At 43.9% G+C, this 22,103-nt stretch overlaps 1 protein-coding gene across 2 annotated transcripts in view; it reads right to left on the bottom strand.

Annotated features, from left to right (window-relative positions):
• Positions 1 to 22,103, bottom strand: part of FBLN2 (fibulin 2) — a 632,659-nt gene that overhangs the window by 289,970 nt on the left and 320,586 nt on the right. For both annotated transcript variants that reach the window (XM_086939012.1, XM_086939013.1), the window contains exon 3: positions 1,204 to 1,315. In XM_086939012.1, coding sequence (XP_086795138.1) covers positions 1,204 to 1,315 — 112 coding nt within the window. The remainder of the gene's footprint in view (positions 1 to 1,203; positions 1,316 to 22,103) is intronic.

The following is a 22,103-nucleotide window of genomic DNA, read 5'->3' as shown; positions in this document are numbered from 1 at the left end:
GTTTCAGAGGTACAAGACAAAATGCAAGATTCTAATGCAGATGCACCACTACTCTATATTTTGTAAGTTGTTGCAATAAAAACATTAAAAACTCGTCATAAACAGTAAACATAGAAAATAGTGTTCATGCCAAATTTAGGGGCATTTACAGTAGACACTCAATTCTCCCTCTTTTCTTAGGTCCACAAACTTAGCAGTGGTTACTAGCACCCCCACCCCATTGTAGGCAGGTCTTCCTCGTTGCCAGAGAGGGATTCGTTTGGGGCCCACCCTCCTCTGTTGTTAAGGGAAGGGGGTTTCATTTTGCTTTCCTCTTCGGCTTTGCCTCAGGACCAGGGAGGGGAATATCTTAGATCTGTCATGGTGTCCCACTACCCCACCACCTTTTACCAAGTACAAGTGGGGTACTTCTTACATCCTATTCCTTGCCCAAGGATGCATTGCTTACTAGTATATCCCCACATTGCCAAAGATTGAAGGGGCCTATGCTTGACTCCTCATTACACAAGAGCTCCCCCAGAGCCTCATGGTAAGGCAGTATGCTTTTTCTAAATCCGATCGTCTGATTTGTTAAAAATGTATTTATTTGCTCTCACCACAATTACTCTGCACTTTCAATAATGTTATTTGGTCAAATTTCCTCTAAAATCCTTAGAATTTAGGGGTGAGACAGAATCTTTTAGGTGCTACTAGAGATACAGTCTGATTTCTTACTGTCTTTGCTGCACATTTGGGACTTAGCATCTTCTTTGATTTTGTCACTTTTCTTTACTGGTGGCCTTTATGACAATTGATTTTTATTTAACCCAACTACTTTTGCATTTAATATCCTGTATTGTACCCTTGTACCTCTAATTTCTCCATACGACTCACTTATTGTCAGTCCTTTCTAAATTGACTATATTTTTGATATGCTGATTCTATAACTTTTCTTGGGACACACTGTGTCATGAAATTGAGGTTTAAGACCATCCCGATCCACCCACTTGTGGGCATACTTTTGAGGTATAAGATTTTAGGGGTACAATGCAACAACATAGTGGAGGTGAGAAGTGGGAATGGACACACTGTTTTCAATCAAGAGCTATTTCCAGCTGTTCTACCACTAACATTCAAGAGTTAATGACTACATGTAGACATTGTAGTTTGAAATTAAATTACAATTTCAGTTGACATGCTATTCAAAGAATTAAGTTGACATACCTGCAAACAGCACTGTCAGTTTCCTTCAGAGGGATTCCATTACATTCACCATTATCAATTGCCCACTGACTCCCTGCCGCACAGCAAGTATCAATCACATCTTTTGATGAGGCTAAAAATAAAAGATAGGCAAACATGAAGATGGCATCTTTAATTTCCATGCTAGCAAAGCCCAACATATGACCATTACAGAGGTGTAATGCAAAAGGCGGCCTGTCACAAAATGTGGTGAGGGTGTCTTAAAATGTAAACTACGATGCCCATGTGACAGATCCACATACGCCTACAGTTGAGTGACCGCTTTGGAGTTGTGTGCCTCACATACTGCCAGGGCTCAGACATTGGATGATCTATTATACCATATTAAAGAATGGTTTCTTAGTTAGTCAGTCTGCAATATTTGCAAGTGATTTCTGGGCCTAGTTTGGAATGCTCTCCTAAAGGAAAGTGAAACATTTTTAAATCTTGATTGACTGTCTGTCTTGGGTAAGTGATTTCACTTGTTACCCTCTCCCATTTCTGCCTACTGAGCCTGGAATTTTCCTTTGCTGTGACCTCTTTCCAAAAGCAAGAAGAGGCATGTTTTTAGTAACGGCATGAAGTTATACAGCTATGCGTGGATGATCTAGTATGTAGATTGACTGTTGCACAGAAACATGCATTCAACAGTAAGTGTATGTCCTTTGCAGATTTTGACGAATACACTCAATAATATAAACTAATTTTGGAACTGATTTCTTTTTATTATCCATCTTGTGTCATATGTCTGTTGTTCATTACTGTTGGTCAATTACACCCTTCTAGGATTTAAGAGTCATGCATTCAACACACCTTTCTGAAGTACTACCATTACTACCACTACTACATATATTACCAGTACTAGCACTACTACTACTATTACAACAACTAGCAATAAGGATTATTATTATTATCGTTATAAATATTATTATTGGTATAGGTTACACCTAAAATGTAACTGCTGGTTGAGCTTCTATAGCATATGTTGTTAATAATTAACAATGTATTTAATAAACCATGCTGATCGACAGTGTTACTGCTAAGAATAGTATGTTAGTTCACACAAGTTGGCCACCTAGGCCTGACATACAAATGTACGGTCTGAAGGGACTTTCTGCTGTTTTCAACCTAACCTCAGTATTGTACTTAGACTGATGTAGAAATGAGTTGCAGCGCTAAACTACCACTGGCAGAGAGTCACAAGTTCTGACTAATGATTTTCATTAGGCAGGTTTCCTTTTGCAACTCGTTATGAATGGCTGTGAAGGATAGTATGCAGGCCTGCTAGGAATAGCAGAACTCCAAGAACAGCAGAACTCTAACCCTACATTCGTATTTGCAGAATGCCCAGTTTTATTTTTATTTCAGCTGCAGTGATAATGCATGCCTGATTCAATTGAGGTCTGATTTTCCAGCTGTAAACACCATTGCTAAACGACTACATATGGTGTAAACATGCACACACCTAGTACCCACATGAGCGGAGAATAAACAGAGACTTCATGTGTGCCAAGTAATAGCAGCTGTGCGCACATGCTCCAATCAGCATGACAGCTATACACTAACAGGACATTAAAAGACAGAACACCACCACTCACTAGAACGAAACAGACTACATTGGAGCTTTAAAGCAGTGATAGGGTCGGGGGAGGGTGTGATTTGTGGATGGGGCAAGCACCGGGAGGTGCGAGTGAGCAAGCAGAGATGGGAGAGAGAAGGTGAGGGAAATAAAAATCAAAAACAATAGGACAAACTGTGAAGTAGGAGGGGTGATCTGTAGACAGGGCATGGGGGCGAATTGTAGGAGACAGAGTTGGTAAAAGAACACGCTCTGTGTAGAATGCTGCAAAAGAAAGGAAACAGTAGGTCCGAAAATGGTCATAAAAACGGGAGCAGTTGATGTTTATAAGAAGTAGTAGTAGTAAAGTCTCATTATTCTGTTAAATAAATAACCATAAAAGATATAAAACAGATCAAAATTCATGAAATATGCAAGTACAATCACAAGTAGATAAAATACATTAAACAGAGTCCATAAAACATAGGTGATAAAACAAACATAGTTACTGCATGTATCAATAAAAGAAAATGGATTCAATATATGGAGCTGAAGGGCGGCAAATCAAATACAATCAATTAGTGCAGACAATTAAGGCCAAGTGCCTCGAATCTTAAAAAACACTACTTAAAAAAAATGACCCAAGTTTACACTGGTGCACATATCTCCTAACATAGAGAGGAATACCATTGCTGGCCTTACTTGTCGAAACTGAGCCTCTCTCAGAATGGAAACCAGAGCTTTTTTTTCCTTGGAAGAGTGCATAGTGCACAGAACATTATGACATGCATCATGGACTGACCTGATATTTTATCACACTCACAAGGGCCGAAAGAGCCATCTGCAGCCCGCACTTTAGGAAAACTTACCAGTGGGAGAAAGGAATTCAACCTAAACCTAGATAAAGCTGAAAATGGTTGACGTTATTAATCCAGGTAAGGTATGGTTAGATGTAACTACGGTAACCGTTTTTACTAAACAGAGACCTCAGACAGATGATTTGTATAATTCCTGGTCCTCCCCGAGGATTGATAGAAAATTCTGCTTGAGCCACAGGTAGATAACCTTAACAATTTCCTCAGGTTGCGTCAAGAGGTTAGGGCGGCCCAAGGCTGTCAATGCAGGCTAGATGTAACACAACCAGGAAATTGCGTTAGAGTTGGCTAAAGAACGGCAATCCCAGATAATCAGCCTATTAAAAGTTGGGAGCCAACATAGTATGGGCCTGAGTTTGACAATATGCGAGATGTATCTGAGACCACGTTCCTCATGTACAGCAAATGCTGGTGAACTTTCGGGTAGCCCCAGCAACAGCCTAAAAACTTGTTTTTCCTATAACTGAAGGGCACAGTAATCACAATACCCCCAGATATTTAGTGAAATGCAGGATTTCTATTACTTGTGCACTGCTGTAATATAATAATGCAGCTAAAGAAACCTTTCAAAAGAGACTTGTAAATTCCCTAAAATGCACCTTTTTAATTTCAGACCACAGACTGCAGGACTCTGTTTAATGCAAAAATAGAAGGCCTGCTCCTCATGAAGCGTAAAGAATTCGGTTTGTTTTCAAAGACAAATTTTCTCTCTGTAATTTACCTTTAGGTCTTACTGGCTATATCCTCCAATGCAAGTTTTGATTCTTTTTCAAGGCAGCTTGGGCTCAAGCGCCTTACAACACCATTAGAGGTAATTTAACATATCTGGTTTTTATACCTAGTTACAGAACCTAGGCCCAGATGCATCAAGGTAAAATCCGCTCGCAAAGGGGCAGATTCTCAGAATCTGCCCTTTTGCGACCGGTATTTTTGCATTTGGGATACATCATCCCAAATGCAAAAATCGCAAATTAAGAATTCGCTAAATTGCGATTACTTGCATTTAAGGAATCTCAACCTCACTGTCCCTATCTACACCTATTTTAATAGGGTCGCTTGAGGGGACTACTGCCTTTTTACGGGATATCCGGGAACCCCCCCGCTTAGGTAGAACTTTTCTACATGCCCTGACTGCTCTAACAACAGGGATAGTAGGGGTAACTGGGGTGGTAGGTTGCAGGATGCTGATATCTTGCAAAGCAACATGTTCATTTAGGGGGATATCTTGTTGTTGCATCACCGAACCATCCGGAGATAAATCCAGAATAATCGGATGATTAAACTCCTCCCCATCAGTGATATCAATGTTTGTACATGGGGATGAGGGTGGCGGGGAATTGTTGAGACCCAAGGAAATCCTCCTTTCGTTATTTATTTTACTAACAATTTTTACGAGATAGTTGTCCATAGTTACTGTTGCAGGAGCCTGGGGAGCCCTATTTTTAGACATGCTAATAAGTATTATTTTTTAGATGATATCTATATAATAAAATAGAATTATACACAGCCGATATTTCCACATGAACTGTCCACATATAAAATAAATATGTACTAAAAGCAAAATCTTCTATATCATGGAGTCTCACTATACCGTGGTGTAGTCCCGGTAGTCCATTCACATAGAGATTAGACCAGGGAGCGTGGCCCTGCCCTGCCTCGGACGGCCACAGACGGCCAGAGACGGCCCCGGGCTTCTCCCGGCCCGCTCCCGCGACGCGGGGGGAAGCGCTGATCTTTATGCGCCTCCTGGCGCGGTTTAACCCAGCGCGGCTTCTGGCCGCTAAGGCAGCTGGGCAATGAAGTCCCCTGGCGCTGCCTTCCTTCCGCTGTGCAGCGTTCGCCCGTCGGGAAAAGTGACCAACTGCGGCGGAGCTCTCAGCAACAAGGTGAGGGCACAACAACACCCCCAAGCAGGATTCTCACTGCCTCGTAATTGCGGCCTTACAATCAGTGTTTGTTGCCTAAACCACGCCAGCAGCTTATTCCGTGGCTCCAGCCGCGCTGTGGTGACGTCGCAGTGGCGTTGACAACCACCACCACGCTGAAGAAATGACAAGCTGCTCCCTCCACACTGGACAGAAGGTTTTGCAGGGGTTTAGCAGGGGTTTTTGCAGCTCCAGCCGCGTTCGGTGGGCCTTGGTAGGAGGGGGTGCGACCACGCTGCTGCCAAGCAAATTAGCACCCCCCCGGCCCCAGCTGCGTTTTGGAAGGGCATTGAAGGGAGCTGGAGAGCGTCTCGCGGCTCCGGCCGCGGTTAAGTTAAATTTGCAGCTCTGCCGTGTTAAGTAAGAGATTGCCGCGTTTGGACAAGCGTCAGCTCACCGTGTATCCAGCAGTGCCCGTAGACCTCGGCGCTCAGGTGGTATCAGCGCCGGCGTGGTGCCTCCGCCCAACGAGAGGTCCCGACCCCGCCGCCTGTGCCTCCACCGCCAAAGCACGCCAACAGACCTCGGACCTCGGCAACAGGTAAGGTAAGGCCCCTCGGCAACAGGTAAGGAAGTATGTGAAACAGCCTTAACGTGGCCTTAATCATGCGGCTCTTTCCCTGCACGCTAAGGCGGTCGGCGTGGTTGCTGTGCGAGCGGATGGGAGAGGAACCGGAAGACGTGCAGCAGGAGCTACTTTGTTGCGTTACACTATTTTTTTCAAGTAAATTTGCCTCTTGTATGCTGGTAGGTGTTTATGTTTATGGATTTATAGAGCGCATAGCTGCCCAGGGGCTTCCCATTGCTGAGGAGAGGCAGTGAGGTGTGAGGGAAATAAGAATCATCAAGGGAAGAGCCACGGTGTTAATTAATTATTTGCCTGTTAACACTCAAATGTCTGTTTTTATCAGTCCTCAGAGCCTCTACAAAGATATTTTCTATGAGGTTAGTCAATTTATTTTCCGTGTAGCTAGTTAATTAATTACATCTTTACATAAAATATGTTTTAACGATGTAGAAAAATAGGCTTTGGAAAAAAGACAGCTGATAAGAAAATACACATTCTCACATAACTGTGGTCACATTCAAAATTCATTAAAATATGTCATGGCTAGCACATTGCATCTTTTAAGGATTAGCTCGTTATCATTGTTTCTGAAGCTTCTGCTCTAATTACCACTTACACCAAGTCTATTATAACCTCTAAAGGGAGCTGCAGTTATGCTTAAAAGATAAAAACCATAAATCGAGCGACATCAATTTTAATTGGATGCTTGCAGTGCTGGGCTGTCTCACACAATGATCACATGGATCTGTTGCCTGGGCTGAACTGAGGTCACCCAGATAGAAAATTACAGCTCAGTGGAAGAAACAATTTGAAAGTATTCATGATCAACAGACCTATCTGCACTCTCCCTGTCCTCTTAAAGAACCCGATCCTGTACACGCTCCAGCTACACACTTTCTTTCATAGTATTGTACTTTGGGCATGATTTAGGACCTGGTTATGAGTCTGGTGGTCCACAGACCACCAGACTCACGGTGGCGCAGTGGTGGTGGTCCAGTCACTGTAGCACCGGCAGACCGACCACCCCATTGCAAGTAGGGCAGTTGGACCGCCATTGCACCGCCGCAACAGCCATGGATCAGAGATCTCTGGCGGTGGCATGGCAGTCTTGAGGCCGCAATATACTTGGATGGGTTCGCTGTGATCCAGTCAAGCATAAAGTGAGTTTCCTCTCCACCACGTTTTTCATGGTGGTTCCTCCTCCATGAAAATTGTGGCAGAGAGGAAACGAAGAGGGCCCTACTGGACCCCCTGTTGCCTCTGGGCCATGGGGTGCATGCAGGGGGGAAAATGTTGTGTCCCCATGTGTGCATGCACCCCCAGTACTTCTACAGCATGGATTGCACCAGTCCATGGCGTGCAGGTACTGCCTTTGACGTTCCACTGTGGCGCCGCTGTGGGAACGCCACAGAACTGCTCACCAGTGACTAAAAACGTCATAATCTGACATGCGGTGAGCACACAAGTTTGTTCGTTATCAGGCCCTTAGAGTTTGGCAGATGGGGTTACTCCGTCACAAATGTGATAGATATCCCGTCCGCAGTATTATAATTCCATTATATCCTATGGAAATCATAATATGGCGGACAGATAACTGTCGAGTTTGTAATGGTGCAGTAACATCTCTGTCAAATTCTAAATCAGGCCCTTTGTCTGTGTAGGGACTTTAGATTAATGAATACATACATTAATTAATGATGAATGAATCAGTAAAAAAAAGTTAGTGATGAGACTTGTACGGATGCCGGAACTGCAAAGTGAATCAACAGTTACTGACTGATTTCATGGAAGGGGTAAGTGGTGGGACAATGGGACAACAGGTTTAGTTTAATTGTTTTGAATTTCCAAATTAAACACATTGCGAGCACTGAACATATCTAATAAAAACAATATCATATTCTTATATCACTTCATACACCAGATTCCCCTATTGCTAATCATTGTAAGCATTCGGGGCTGTATATGGTAACCTGGTGCATTGTCCACCACGCTTACTCTCATGAAGATGCACAGTTTCTGACTGGGACAATTCAGCAGATAAAAAACAAGCCACTGTCCCCAGGAGAGAACATTTTCCTGTACTGGGGAGAGGGTGGCTGTTAAAACTGGGGGTCTCTAGTTGGTAATGGTGTACACCTTTGACCAAATAGGGACCCTTGCTTCTAAGTCAGGACAAGAGAATTACACTCCTAGATAACCCCTGCACACCCCCTTGGTAGCTTGGTACGAGCAGACAGGCTTATCCCAGAGGCAGTGTGTTAAGCATTTGTGAATATACACAGCAATACAGTGCAAACACTACAGATGAACACAACACAGGTTTTATAAAAATAAGTATTCTTTATATAGACTTAAAACAAGACCACAAATGACAAAAATCCACAATACTATACTTAAAGTTGACTTAAAGATGATAAAAGTTGCTTAGTTCAAGTTGATGATAAATGCGACACAGTTCTCAACAAAGTACCTGGATGCGTCACGCAAAACAAACAAAAGACTCGCAGTGTAGGAGATGCGTTGGTTCCATGATCCGGGGGAAAGGTTGCGTCCTGCCTCAATGCTTGCACAGAGTAGGGGATGCGTTGTGATCCTTACCGGTGCAGAGATGATGCGTAAATTCTTGGCCTGTTGGCCCGTTGCGATGCGCAAGATGGCGCTGTGATGCGATGATCCAGTTGCAATGCGAGAAGATGGTGCCCTCGATGCGACGATGCAATCACGATGCGTGTACACCCTGGCAGCCTTGCGACAACTCTGTACTTTGGAGCCGCGACAGGCCCTGCAACACGCTCGTCCGGTGATGTAATGGTGACTCTCTCGATGACGTCACGCTTCTCCGGTGATGCGACAGCAGGCAGCTTCGATGAACACACGCTTCCTGGGAGATGCGGCGGCGGCGCGCTTCTCTGGCGATGCGATGATTTCAGCTGCGGCGGCGACACGCTTCCTCTCTGTGCATCGCGCTTCCAGCTCCCAGCGACACGCAAATGTCTGTAGGTAGAATTCCCAGCAAGGAAATTCACAGGGGGAGCTGGAGGTGAAGTCTTTTGTCCCTGAGACTTCAGCAGGAGGCAAGCACAGTTCAAGCCCTGGAGAATATTCTGTAGATGATGAAAGTCCTTAAAAAGTTATTTCTCCTTTCCTTGGCAATGAAGAATCCACTGCAGGACAACCCAGCAAACAGCACACTGGCGGAGGGGCAGTCTAACTCCTGCAGAATCCTATGGTTTTTCTCCTTGGCAAAAGGTTTCTTGTTCCCAGAAGTGATCTAAAGTTCTTGGGTCTGAGGTCCAATATTTATACCTCAAAATCCTGTGTTTTCTGAAGGAAGAGAGGCCTCTGCCTGGTCCAAACCAGTTCCTGAGCACTTTGTTTACAGGACTCCTTCTTCCCTTTCATAGTGCAGGGCAGAAACATCAGACGCCCCACAGGAGGTGGAGCCAGCACAGTGGAGGGAAAGCACAGCCTTGGGGCATTTTGTTGACATGATTCCTTCTATCCTTTCACAGTGCAGGGCAGAGACATCAGACAAGCCACAGGAGGTGGAGCCAGCATTGTAGAGGGAAGGCCAGCCCTATTCAGGTCCCAGGTGCAACTCCTCCCTCCCATCTAGATGCAGATCTCTCTATTCACCACGGTGCTGCCCCAGCCTGTCTCCTGGAATCCCCCCAACCCTGTCACTCACAAACTCCAGACAAGGAATACAAAACCTAGCAGAGGCAGGCCTGCCAAGAAAATACCTGCTTTCTAAAAGTGGTATTTTCAAACACAGAAAGTTAAAACCAACTTTACTAAAAGAGGTATTTTATCATTCTGAAGTCAGGCATATTAAATTCGAATTTCTACCATGTTCCCTGAGTCAGTTAGGATTATGAGAATGTAATAATCTAATTGCCCATTTTAGCCTATGGAGAGCAGGTAGTCTTGCAATCGTGAAAAATGAAAATGGCTGTAATTCACTATTAGGACATGCTACACACACCAGAGCATGTCCTACCTTACACTTACAATGCACCCTGCCCTTGGGCCAACCATGGGGGTGTATGATATGAAGTAAAGGGAAGGTTTAGGGACTGCCAAGTGGGTGCACTTGCCAAGTCGACATGGCAGTCACTGACTGCACACAGGCCTTGCAACGGCAGGCCTGAGACACACTTTACAAGCTGCTTCCGTGGGTGCACAACCAGTGCTGCAAGACAACCAGCAGCATTTGACTTACAAGCCCTGGGCACACATGGTGCACTGTACTAGGGGCTGACAGTAAATCAAATAACCCAATCATGGAATAACCAATCAATACATCAATTTAATATGGGGAACACTTGCGCTGAGGCACTGAATAGCAGTGGCACAGTGCCCAAAGCATATAACCAGCAAAACATCAAAAACAGAGGAGGCAATCCGACAAAATTGGAAGGGAGACTCACGCCGATGATGCCAAGTCTAACAGTGGCATTAAAAGGTGGAACTGTGGTTTGAAATCTCAGGTGGTCTTTCAATAGAAGGGTCGAGGCACCAGAAATTTTAGGGGACAGGGATCTCCCACAGATAAATTCTGTGCATAACTGCACTCACCTGCAGAGGATACCAATGGGTCCCAAGGACCCCAAAGTCTGGCTCCCAGGAGGCACCCTTTGGGGGCCCTCTGACTGAATGCCACATCTCGCATGCCACACTCAGTGTATATTCTATCAGACACATTGCCCCTTCACCCACTGTTTAATAAGGCGCAAGTGTATGGACCTGCACAAAAACAGCAAGGGTTTACCTTAATGAGTCGTCTTGCTGGCTTTGCAGAAATGTAAATAAGAAATTTCAGAAGCCAAATTACTGGATAGGGGATACCAAGGGTGATTACGGTACAGTTAAATAAACTGAAAATTGCATGTAATAAAAATGACGTTTAAAATTCGTCAGTTTTTGAATTGCCACAGGTAATAATGAAGGACACAACACTATTGCCTTGACAATTTCAACTTGACTTTAATGTAGTCAACATTTTTATACATGCAACCATGTGCCCCCAGATGTGCTGGTAGCACCCTGAAGGTTTGCCAAAGAAAAATCCATCTGTGCCGTTTACAGCCGTGGCACCGTTTCACACACCTGACAAGAAACACCTGGCTTGCCAATCCTAGTCTCAGGAAGTTCTTGTTGTTTTCTTCAAAACTAAAACTAGGATCAAAGATACCTCTTTGCTGGAAATTGCTCTTTGCTACCAGTCCTGTTTATACAATCATCCATCTTGACTTAGATAATTGCATGGACAAAAAACAGCAATCATTCGTGGGAATCCCTGACCATGCAAGCTCTGGACACAAAGGGTGCACCCAAAGCAGAACATGTCTTCTTCAATATCTCTACAAATACTTTTTCTAACATCATAGTTATCTTGGTTTATCATCCTCTGGGCATCGCCACTTAGGATTGCATCGGGTTCGCATATTGTATCTTGTTGGAAATTGCGTTACCGGTTGAGGTGTGTCAAACTCTACTCAAGCCGGAACAGCAATTTCTCTCAGAGTGAAACACAAGCAAACCCCAAATTAACCTGTGCTTAAACCTCTGATAAATAAGAGCATTTTTCTGGATATGTTTCCAATACCCCGAATTAATGAATTGTTATCAGTAACAAAGGGAATGAAGTGGTGCTCCGCAATAAACCTCACATCGGCTTACCACCAAGTGCCACTACACCATAGCAGTAAACATTTAACTGCCTCCATTACCCCTGTAGGATGCTTACAATTCAAAAGGGTACCTTTCGGGTTAGCCTTAGCTGCCAGCATGTTCTAATGTCTCATGTTTAAGTTATTCCAGGTTAGGAAAGTTTTTATCTTTTTCCAAAATTACATGTTGATAATGGCAAAAGTCAAAAGAGACCATGACCAAGAGTTGTGTGAGATACTTAGAACATTATGGATTTACAGCAGAGGAAACTATACGTGGGTTTGCGGAGAACCCAGTAAAGTAATGTATTTGGGACATAAAATTAGTTACAAAAGTATCACCCCTAAAACCGAGTTGGAAGATGCTATAAGAAAGGCCCCCATTCCACAAAACAAGTGTGAACTGCAGTCATTTTTAGGATTGTCAGTTTTCTCTAAATGTATGTATAATTTCTCTGGGAAGATGTTTCATATCAGGCAACTACTGACGAAGGGTTGCAAATTCTTGTAGTCAGAGGATTGTCAGAAAGGTTTTGGGAGTATTAAGGAGGACATTTGCTCAGCTTCGGTGCTTCAAGGATTTGACCCAAGAGCTTTATCACCATGGATGCTAGTGGGAAGGGCTTAGGGAAAGTTTTGTCCCAACTACAGGATGATGGCATAGAGCGTGTTGTTGCCTTTGCTTCCTGAGTGCTTACCCTGGCAGAGCAGAAGTACTCTGTTATTGAGAAGGAAACTCTTGGATGTGTTAAGGGGCTAATAAATTTGAGACATTTCATTTGGGGAACTAAGGTAGCTGTAAGGAGTGACCACAAACCCCTTACCAAGGTCTTCACTTCGCAGGGACTTAGTAATGTATCTCTGATAATAACCAGGCTATCTATGCAGCTGTTATGTGTATGTAGTATGGTATGTCCCTGGAGCTCGTAATAAGATAGCTGATTTTTGAAGCCTTTGCCTATAAATGAAGAGACTAAATGTGATTGGGAGGTTTGTCTGGTTGCTATGGTAGTTGCAGAGGAATTACAAAGTATAGAAACGGATATATGGACAACATTCCTAGAACATGATGTTGCATTGACTACCTTTATCAGGCAACACGGGTCCTTAACTTAACACAATAAAAGGAGAACAATGAATTATAGACAACAATCTGTACTATAATGAAGAAGGTGTCCAGCCGGACACTGATTTAATTATTTGGAAGAATTAAACAGATAAGGTGAACATTTATACAGTGGGACACAGTCCTGTAACCAATGCATATAGCACAAACAGGACAAAAACAGGGGATTTAAAAGAGCGGGGTATTTGCAGGCAATTATGTGATAACAAGTGAAACATTAGCCTAGCTGTACTCATGTAGTAAACACAGTTGTGTAACACAATGGGAAAACTGGCAAGATCCTCCAAGGTATGACAGGCCCTCATTCTCGAATTGCACACTGGCCCAGCCCACCTAGGCACAGTCCTTTGTTACGTCCAAGAGCAATTCCCTATCGTGGTTTCAAACTACTGTTTTGTGTTTTTGTTCCCCCTTTAATTTCAAACAGGCTTGCAAATTCAGGCAATACATTTCTAGTCCTGATGATGATCCTTTATTTTCAATAGGATCGAAACGCCGTCGACAGTTTATGTAGTTACACACCAGTTTTCCCATTGTGTCACACAACTGTGTTTACTACATGAGTACAGCTAGGCTAATGTTTCACTTGTTACTAGCGTCTCGTTATTACATAATTGCCTGCAAATACCCGCTCTTTTAAATTCCCTGGTTTTGTCCTGTTTGTGCTATATGTATTGGATACAGGACTGTGTCCCACTGTATTAATGTTCACCGTATCTGCTTAATTCTTCCAAATAATTAAATCAGTGTCCGGCTGGACACCTTCTTCATCATATATTGTTGTCTATAATTCATTGTTCTCCTTTTATTGTGTTAAGTTAAGGTCCCTTGTTGCCTGATAAAACTATTACCCCTGGTCCTTGATTACCTAGAGCGTTCCCTTGTCTCTTTGAAACTGTTGTATTGACTGTAGTCATGAAGCATATCAAGGATGGATGGCCAGAGAAGAATCTATTAGAAAAGGAGTTGGTACCGTTTTGGGAGGTGAAGAACAAATTATCTGTTGAGGAAAAGTTCTTGATGAGAGGGGGCAGATTGGTGCCTCCCAGAGAGTTCAGGGAGAGAGTTATCAATTATGCCATGAAGGTCACCTTGGCATAGTAAAAACCAGTAGCACAATCAAGCAATCCTACTGGTGGCCGGGTGTTGATAAAAATATTGAAAAGAGGGTGAGAGAATGCATCAAAGGTACGAGTTCTGACAAGGTGATGATTACATGTAAATTGCCTTTACATCCTGGTAAAGGTCTATTTATGACATGTGAAAGGGTAGGAGTGGACGTGTTTGGTACTGTGCAGGATGTTAATGGTGTTTTCAAATATCCTGGTAATGGTGGATAATTTTTCTAAATTGCCTGAGACCAAGGTGGTGTAAAAAGCAGCTCCTTGGGCGTTAGTGAATTTCTTGGAGGAAGTGTTTTGCTGGGAAGGTCTACCATAGGTGGTAGTTAGTGACGATGAGAGATAGTTAATTTCTGGTGTATTCAAAACTTTTGCTAAGAAGACTGGGAGTGCCCACAAAACCACAGCTATATATCATCCATAAGGGGTTGGAAATGTTGAGCGCTTCGATAGGGTAATAAAAGGTGTAATTGAATTATTGAACGGTAAGGGCTTGAATTGGGAGAATAAATTGTGGAACTATTGATGCTTATAGAATGGCACTATGATAAGCGACAGAACATAGTCTTTTTGACTTGATGAGGGGGATGTCTCCTCGCACAAATTATAATGTGGCTTGGTTAGGGAACAATAGAAGAATCAATTGGTCACTAGGAAGAGTGAGGACTCACATGGAAACTAAGCAAGTGAAACACAAAGATATGACTTTTTGCATGGGGGAAGGAAGTGAATCTCAAGGTGGGAGATGTGAACATGAAAAAAGGAAGATTTGTGAGTAAGGGAGAGAGCAGGTTTTCTGTACCTTTGAAGGTAATCAATTCTGTGTAATTCTGTTCTCTTTTATGATAGTAACATGTTGTATGGTAAGTGATCAGCACGGTTCATGGGGAATGTCCAGAATATAGTTCCTGGAACAAGGAGACATGCGCTTGGAGCTAGGAAATATGATTGGATAGATGATGCACCTACCAGTGTGGATCATGGTCGAGTGCGCAGCATAGTCAATCAAGGTAGAAGGTGAACGCTGGAGTAGGTCTAGCAATGAGGAATGTGCACAAAAAATGACCAAGTCGGAAGAATAAGTGTGAAACCCAAATTTCATGGAATGTCGTGAGCTCACGAGTGGGATGTAGGGTGGTGAGCTCCCGGGGAAAATGTTGGGAGCAGATTGAAGAGATGGACGGTCTATGAAATAAACCATTGAACTTGATCTACGTGTTGCTGGGGTTATGGACTTAACATATACAAAATTCCAAAACTGCCTTGTTTCCATTTTTTTATTTAAAACATTGTGAGCACAATTCCGTCTTTCAGCCGGTCTCTATTGCCCAGGGCAAAAGACTCAAGACATTCAGAGCTCTTGCGAGGCACACTAAGTTGCAGACAAACATTCGAAAAGTGAATTCTGAATTTTGTAATGCCTTTGTAAGCATCTATTGAAATGTTAATATGCTAGTTTAGGAGGGGCATGGGACCGGAAGATGCGCTAATTCCAAAGAAGCTTTACAGCTGCCGTCAGCACTGAAGGTACAGTTGGATGTTAATGATAGGCATTATTCGTCAAAGGAAAGTTGCGAATTGTTGTGTTTTTGTACATGGTGTGATTTATGCAAACAAAACAGACCCGGCAAATGAAGCGAGCATGCATTGAGAGCACAAACATAACAGCTTGGAAGTTTACATCTGAAGTGGCTATAAATGGCTTTGTGACGCACATTAGAAAGAATACCGCGCTTTCCACCAGTCTTTCTCACATACCTTTCACTGCATGAATAAACACAATTGCAATCTGATTTAAACGACGGGAATAATTCATCACAAATACACAGTGCCATTCGCTAGCACAGAAGCGCTGCATATGTATTAGCTTCGGTAAAACCTTGAATTCCGCACGAAAAAATGTAATTATCCTTATCAGAGAGATTGCAGTCGGAAGCAAAAAAAAAAAAAAAAGTATTCACCGAGAAATGAATTCTAAATATCCACATGTCCCCTCAAAGAATGCTTTCAAACTGCTATCTGATATCCTGTAATTTTCAATTTACTACCGTGTAAAGAAGTGCCTCTCTGAGTGATATTTTAAGATTATCTTTTAGGTGAATACATGATGTATTTGGGATGTTAGACAGCGAGGATAAGGCCAGGCCTCTCAAATTGTTCCAAGTTTATTTAGAAAAGTTGGGGGACGTGCCGTGGAGGCATCACATATATTAAAAATGTCAACACTATACAGTCAAATTTAAAAGCAGCAAATAATGAGAAACTTTTGAATTAATAACGCGTTAACAATTGGGGCAGAGAAAGTTCTTGCATAGAATGGTGAAAAATAACGGAAATTTCTCCAGAAAGGAAAATGGATGTATGTGGCCAGTAGTTTGAAAGTCAGGAAACAAATATATTCTCAGATAAGGCAACAAAAAGGCTTATTTTTTATACAATAAACCTGATGACTGTGGATATAGAAAAATCAAAGCGACCCTATCCTACCTATTGTGATGAGCGACTTTGTCCCCCTCACAACTAAACCTTTTGGTTGAAAGTGCTCCCCATGCCCCACTTCTATAACAACCTGTGAACCTGTGCATCATAGGTTACTACTTCACCTACTCCCACCGCCTCCTATCAACCTGTCGTGTTATGTGTATTTGTATAGCACACAAAGTCACACCGGAGTGTATCCTGGCGCTGAAGCAGGGGTTGTATTGGACGAGCCAGGTTCGGGGCTAGGTGAAGAGCAAGAGTGAACGCACTAGTAGGCAAGGAACCGTATCCATCCCGCACCAGGAAGCAGGGACTGTGGTAGCATGCACTCAGAAGATGCCGCATACCAGAAGAAAGAGGGCATCCCTGAAGAATGGGATGGAGCAGGAGGATGCGAGGGTGGTAGACTCTTCATAAGACACAAGTAGCTCTGCAATGCAACAGAAGGACAGAAGGGTAATATATAAAGGGACTCCTCAAAGGTGGGGGGAGAGGGGTGGAAGCAGACAAAGTACACCCCATGAAATTTCAAATTCTATGGTCATCTATAATTCCCAGTGGGGAGACCGCTGGATCACGAGTTTGTCCCTGGGGTTCACAGTAAAATGAGGTATTACCAATGGAATAAGGAATACTGTATACAAATTCATTCCTCACTTCTCCCGTTGTTCATCCGGTCATGCTCCCTGCTGTCTGCAAAGGAAGTATCTAGATGAAGCACTCCTACCCAACCTGCAGTGTTCCATTTAAATTTGCAAGCCATATGGGCCTAACAACTAATGTTATGGACCCATAGGGACTTATTTACAAGCCCCTTGCACCACCAGTGCGTCACTTTTTCCCATATAAAATGCAGCGCACCTGTGGCGCAATAGGCCCCATAGGAATTAGAGAGTCCTTCGTAATGAGAACTAGGAGGTGAGGTGCCAAACAGGCAGCAAGTCAGGCAGAGGAAACTGTGGGGGCCATGTAGTATGAGACGCGCAGTGAGTTGCGTACAGCTGCACAGCATGACTTACGAACAGACAGAGTTTGAGAGTGAGATCATGCATGTAACCACTTTCTTTGCAACCAGTATGAGTGAGCATGTATTACCACCTCTACAACAGATGTGTTGCTGTGTATGCCTGGACATCAAACAATATAGCCATTTCACATTTGTGCTAGGTAGAACACAAATTCAGGAACATTTGCTTAGGTGTGTGATTTACAAATGTTGCAACAGTCTGCAAGTTTCGTGCACCTGGGACTCAGTGGGAGAATGGTGAGGCGGTCTCAAGAATAGGCATGGCGATGCAAGTAAAATCATGCAGATGATGTTATATTGCATGGCAGAACCCTTTGCTGGATGCGGCCCCTAGAGCCAGAAGAATCTACATGATTCTGGTTTTGTATCGGGAGTGTCTGTATACCAATGGAAGATATTCTTAAGGATTACTGGGGCTCTCGGAAAAAAGATGAGGTGCAGTTTACAGCACTCAGACCCTAGACTCCACGGTCAGCTCATCACCAGCCTTCCTTGCCACCTAGTCATTTCAGAATCGGGAATGTGATGATCCTGCCATACGATTGGTCAATTCTCTCTTCCTGCCACTTTGCAATTGGCTGCTGAGAGGCAGATGGGAGGACTGTGGCGGAGGGAGGCTGGGTTTGCAGGCCACCAAGGTCGAAAGAGAGGTCTAATTGACGGTTAATTGGCTCTCAGATATAGAACATAGGGGTACAGATTGTAAACGTCCAGTTAATATTCTTATCACTTCTCAGCACATGGGAAAATGGGAATGAAAAAAAAAACGCACACAACTGTATCATTGCAGTCAGAAAAATGTCAGCCAGATGGTCCTGAAAACAAGCAGACATTCCAATTTAAGACCCCAAAGTTCAGGAAAATAATGATGTTTTGACGATTCTTACCTCTAGTTGCCCTCAATCGAACTGCTACTTTAATAAAATTAATAATACAGCACAATGTAAGGGGATCAGTCGCCTGTTGTAAAAAGATCAAAGCCTCTTGAGCACATTTTATATTAGATTTTTTTAAGATGTCTACCAAAAATCTGCGCCTAGGTTCAGAATAAAATGAACATAACAATACAAAATGAAGGGAATGTTGTGATTTGCGTCGTATATGGGAGGTACATAAGTCATCTGGCATCTTTGGAGCATGCATGATAGAGTCCAGCACAAGGTACTTATTTTCGCCACAGTGTAATACCATATACACAGGAATATTATGTACAATGAAGAAGAATGCTTTAATTGTCAAATCCTGTATGTAATGCCACAAGCTGTTTGCAGTCTCAGTAGGACACAGTCATTTTCTTTCATCTGAGTCACAAAATGGCTTTATACCAGGGACCACAGTATCCGTTCTTCGGTGACGTGTAACATGGTATCTAACAAAGAACAAACCACTGACCATTTTCTGATAGAGGTGTGCGAAACTAAAGAGTGAAGAACACAACCCTTGCACCTCGTGAAGGTACCCATTTTGGGTGTGTCTGGAGGCATACTTTTCCTGCAAAACATTTCTTTTCAGGAGGAATTCGTAAAAGAAAAACTCTTCAGCTAAAACTTGGATTATGCTCATTTTACTTCAATCAACCATAAATTGCACCCACAGTTTGAGTCATCATCTGGAGGGGTACAGATTATAAAAAAAAGATTCTAAATTGGGGATTAGAAGGTTATTTTGTCTTTTGCGGCAATACCACTATTCAGTAATTGTATTAGTGCACTGAGTAAATTTAGCATTAAATGGGGAATAACATTCAGAAATGGATAGCCTCTTTATATGACAAATGCAAAAAGAACAGATGATGGACGGAATGCTGAGCAAATCAAGCATTGCCCCCCTCAGTCACAAATCTGGTTTAAATTCACAGTGTTTTGTCCACCACGATATTCCAGTTTGGACCTAGCCATATGCAAATCAGTTTTGACCCTGATCGCCATGGGGAGTCCAGCCCAAACTGGCAGGCCAGGTCTGCCCTGGACCAGAATCAAGCATTCTGTCACCAGTTTCAGGGTATCACCCTTCATCACCCAGGCTAGCTTGAATTTGGTGGCATAGGGAGCACAGGACCCACGTCTGAGCATACTCTTCCCACTAAAAGCGACAAATACAAAAAGAACAGATGATGGATGGAATGCTGAGCAAATCAAACATTTATCCTCAGTCACAGATCTTGGTAAAATCCATATTTTTGGCCCACCACGCCATTCCAGTTTGGACCCAGCCATATGCAAATCAGTCTTGACTCTGCTTTCCATGGAAAGCAGCGTCAAGACTGATTTGCCAGGCCGTACTGCCAGGCCAGGTCACTTAGTCTGATAATTTTGCCCAGTGGAGTTACTGATATCAGGGGAACAGGTAACTCCAGGTGGAAGGCTGTGGGGTGAGAATTATAGAAATCAGTTGTGTGACCATGAGGGTTTCCTTAGAATCACAAGTGGAACTGATACTTTTGCGCCCCATTCCGCTGGTAATTCATCATTTCTTCGCAAATCTTCATGTCCAGACTACTCTATGGAGTCACCACGTATCTCATAACCCAGATGGGGATATTGGCCCCATCACAGGTGTAACGGAACTTGAGGGACCCCCACACCGCAGGGGCTGTGGGGGCCTGTGTACGCCTCTGGGCCCCATCAGATTTAAGAAGCCAGTCCTTGTGAGGACCCTAAACATATAGGGGCATATTCTCAAGAACGTGTGATAACTATTGCAAAAGTTAATTAACGCAACTTCCAAAATCGCAGTCTATCATGGGAGAATAACGCTGTGTTAACCAAGCATTCTCAACATGGCAGTACCATGAAATAGTCTCCAGATAAGGCGTCAAATGACCACGCTAAAATCAATGCCACACAGCAAAAATGCGAAACGCTAACGCTAAAAAGCTGCGATGAGGCCAATCGCTATACTGAAATCAGCAAAAACCAGCAACAGACCTGCAATCCACATGCGTCAGGCAGGAAAAATCACCATAAAAGTAGAAAAAAACTGACAAACAAATGCCAAACAACAGCGAAGCACAATGGATGTTACAGGAGCAAGTACGGCAGAGAATCAGAACCCCACAAGCCCCCCGGAGGACCTGCCTGGGACCTCGGGGTCAGGGAAGGCCAGGGAGAAGAAGAATAGGAAGAAGCACTTCAGTCCGCCAGAAAACAGAATTCTGATAACGGAGGTGGTGGAACGCCATCAACAACTGTTCCTCACCTCCACTGTGTCATTGGCAACCAAAAATGGACTATGGCAGTCCATCGTGGACAAGGTGAATGCAGTGGGAGTGCTAAAGAGGACCATGGAAGAGGTCAAGAAGCGCTGGAATGAGGTCAAGCGCAAAACCAAGCTGAAACTCGCCAACAACTGGAAGGAAGCAATGCAGACTGGAGGTGGGAGTCCTGCGCCACAGAAGGAGCTGGACGACATGGAGGAAATGGTGTCCACAGTCATCGGTAGGGAGACGGTGACTGGAGTCGGGAGATCTAACACTGCTCAACCTGACCGGACACAACAGCAACAGGGTGAGTAATGACCAGGCAATGGGGGGATGGGGTGATGGGCACAATGGCACACATGCACAATTGAGCTGAGCACATCTGCGGACAAACCTTGCTCCAGACCCCCAACTCCCACCAAGAGACCAATGTACTCAAGTATGCAACATCTCAGCACTGATTAAGCACAGCAGTCAAAGGCACATCGCAGATAAGGGATAATGGCCAGCAAAAGAGAGCAGCAGGGGCCACCCCGCCGCAATGCAGCACACACACATCACATGCAGAGCACAGCAACACTGACAACAATCAGGCACAAAACACAACATGTCCACAACAGAACACAGGACACAACTGGTGCCGACTGGGTGTAGACACTGGCCAATCACAAGTGGCATTGCAGGGAAATGTGAGATGATTATGTACAAGTACAAACACACACACGTCTGTTGTCAACATGTCCGTTGTCCCCCATGAAATAGGCAGCTCCTCACAAACAGCCACGATGTACACATTCATGCAGTCTGTATGTAAACATGTACAATGCGACAACACACATGTGAACACATTGTTAAACTGCATCTCCCCTTCACATTGCAGAGGGACAATCAACACCTCCTGCAGAGCAGCCCGACCCTCTCTTCTCTGATGACGAAGAAGACCACCACAGCTTCGACTCCGACGCCCTCCAAGAGTTAATTGACAGCCTCAGCAGCCCACATCCAGGAGCAGGGCAGCCCAGCTGCAATAAAGACACACCACCCCCTGCACAGAACACACAGCAGGCAGCACCCCCCACCACGGCTGCCTCCCAGGGCCCCCACGTAGAACACATGGCCTTCCAACAACGTGTGTTGGGATGCCAGGAGCAGCTGGCTGAACAGGTGGAGGTGGGCTTCGACCACACAGCAGACAAACTAGATGCCATACGTGGGTGTCTAAGTCCCATCAGGGACCATTCACAGTCCCTAACGGACACCCACAGTCCGCTCCATGCTCTCCAACAAACCATGGCTGACATTGCCAGAGTCCTGACTCAGAGACAAGAAT

The sequence above is a fragment of the Lissotriton vulgaris genome, chromosome 9 (assembly GCF_964263255.1).
Source record: "Lissotriton vulgaris chromosome 9, aLisVul1.2, whole genome shotgun sequence".
Taxonomy (NCBI): domain Eukaryota; kingdom Metazoa; phylum Chordata; class Amphibia; order Caudata; family Salamandridae; genus Lissotriton; species Lissotriton vulgaris.
Note: the sequence above shows the minus strand (reverse complement) of the source record. Positions and strands in the feature narration are given on the sequence as shown.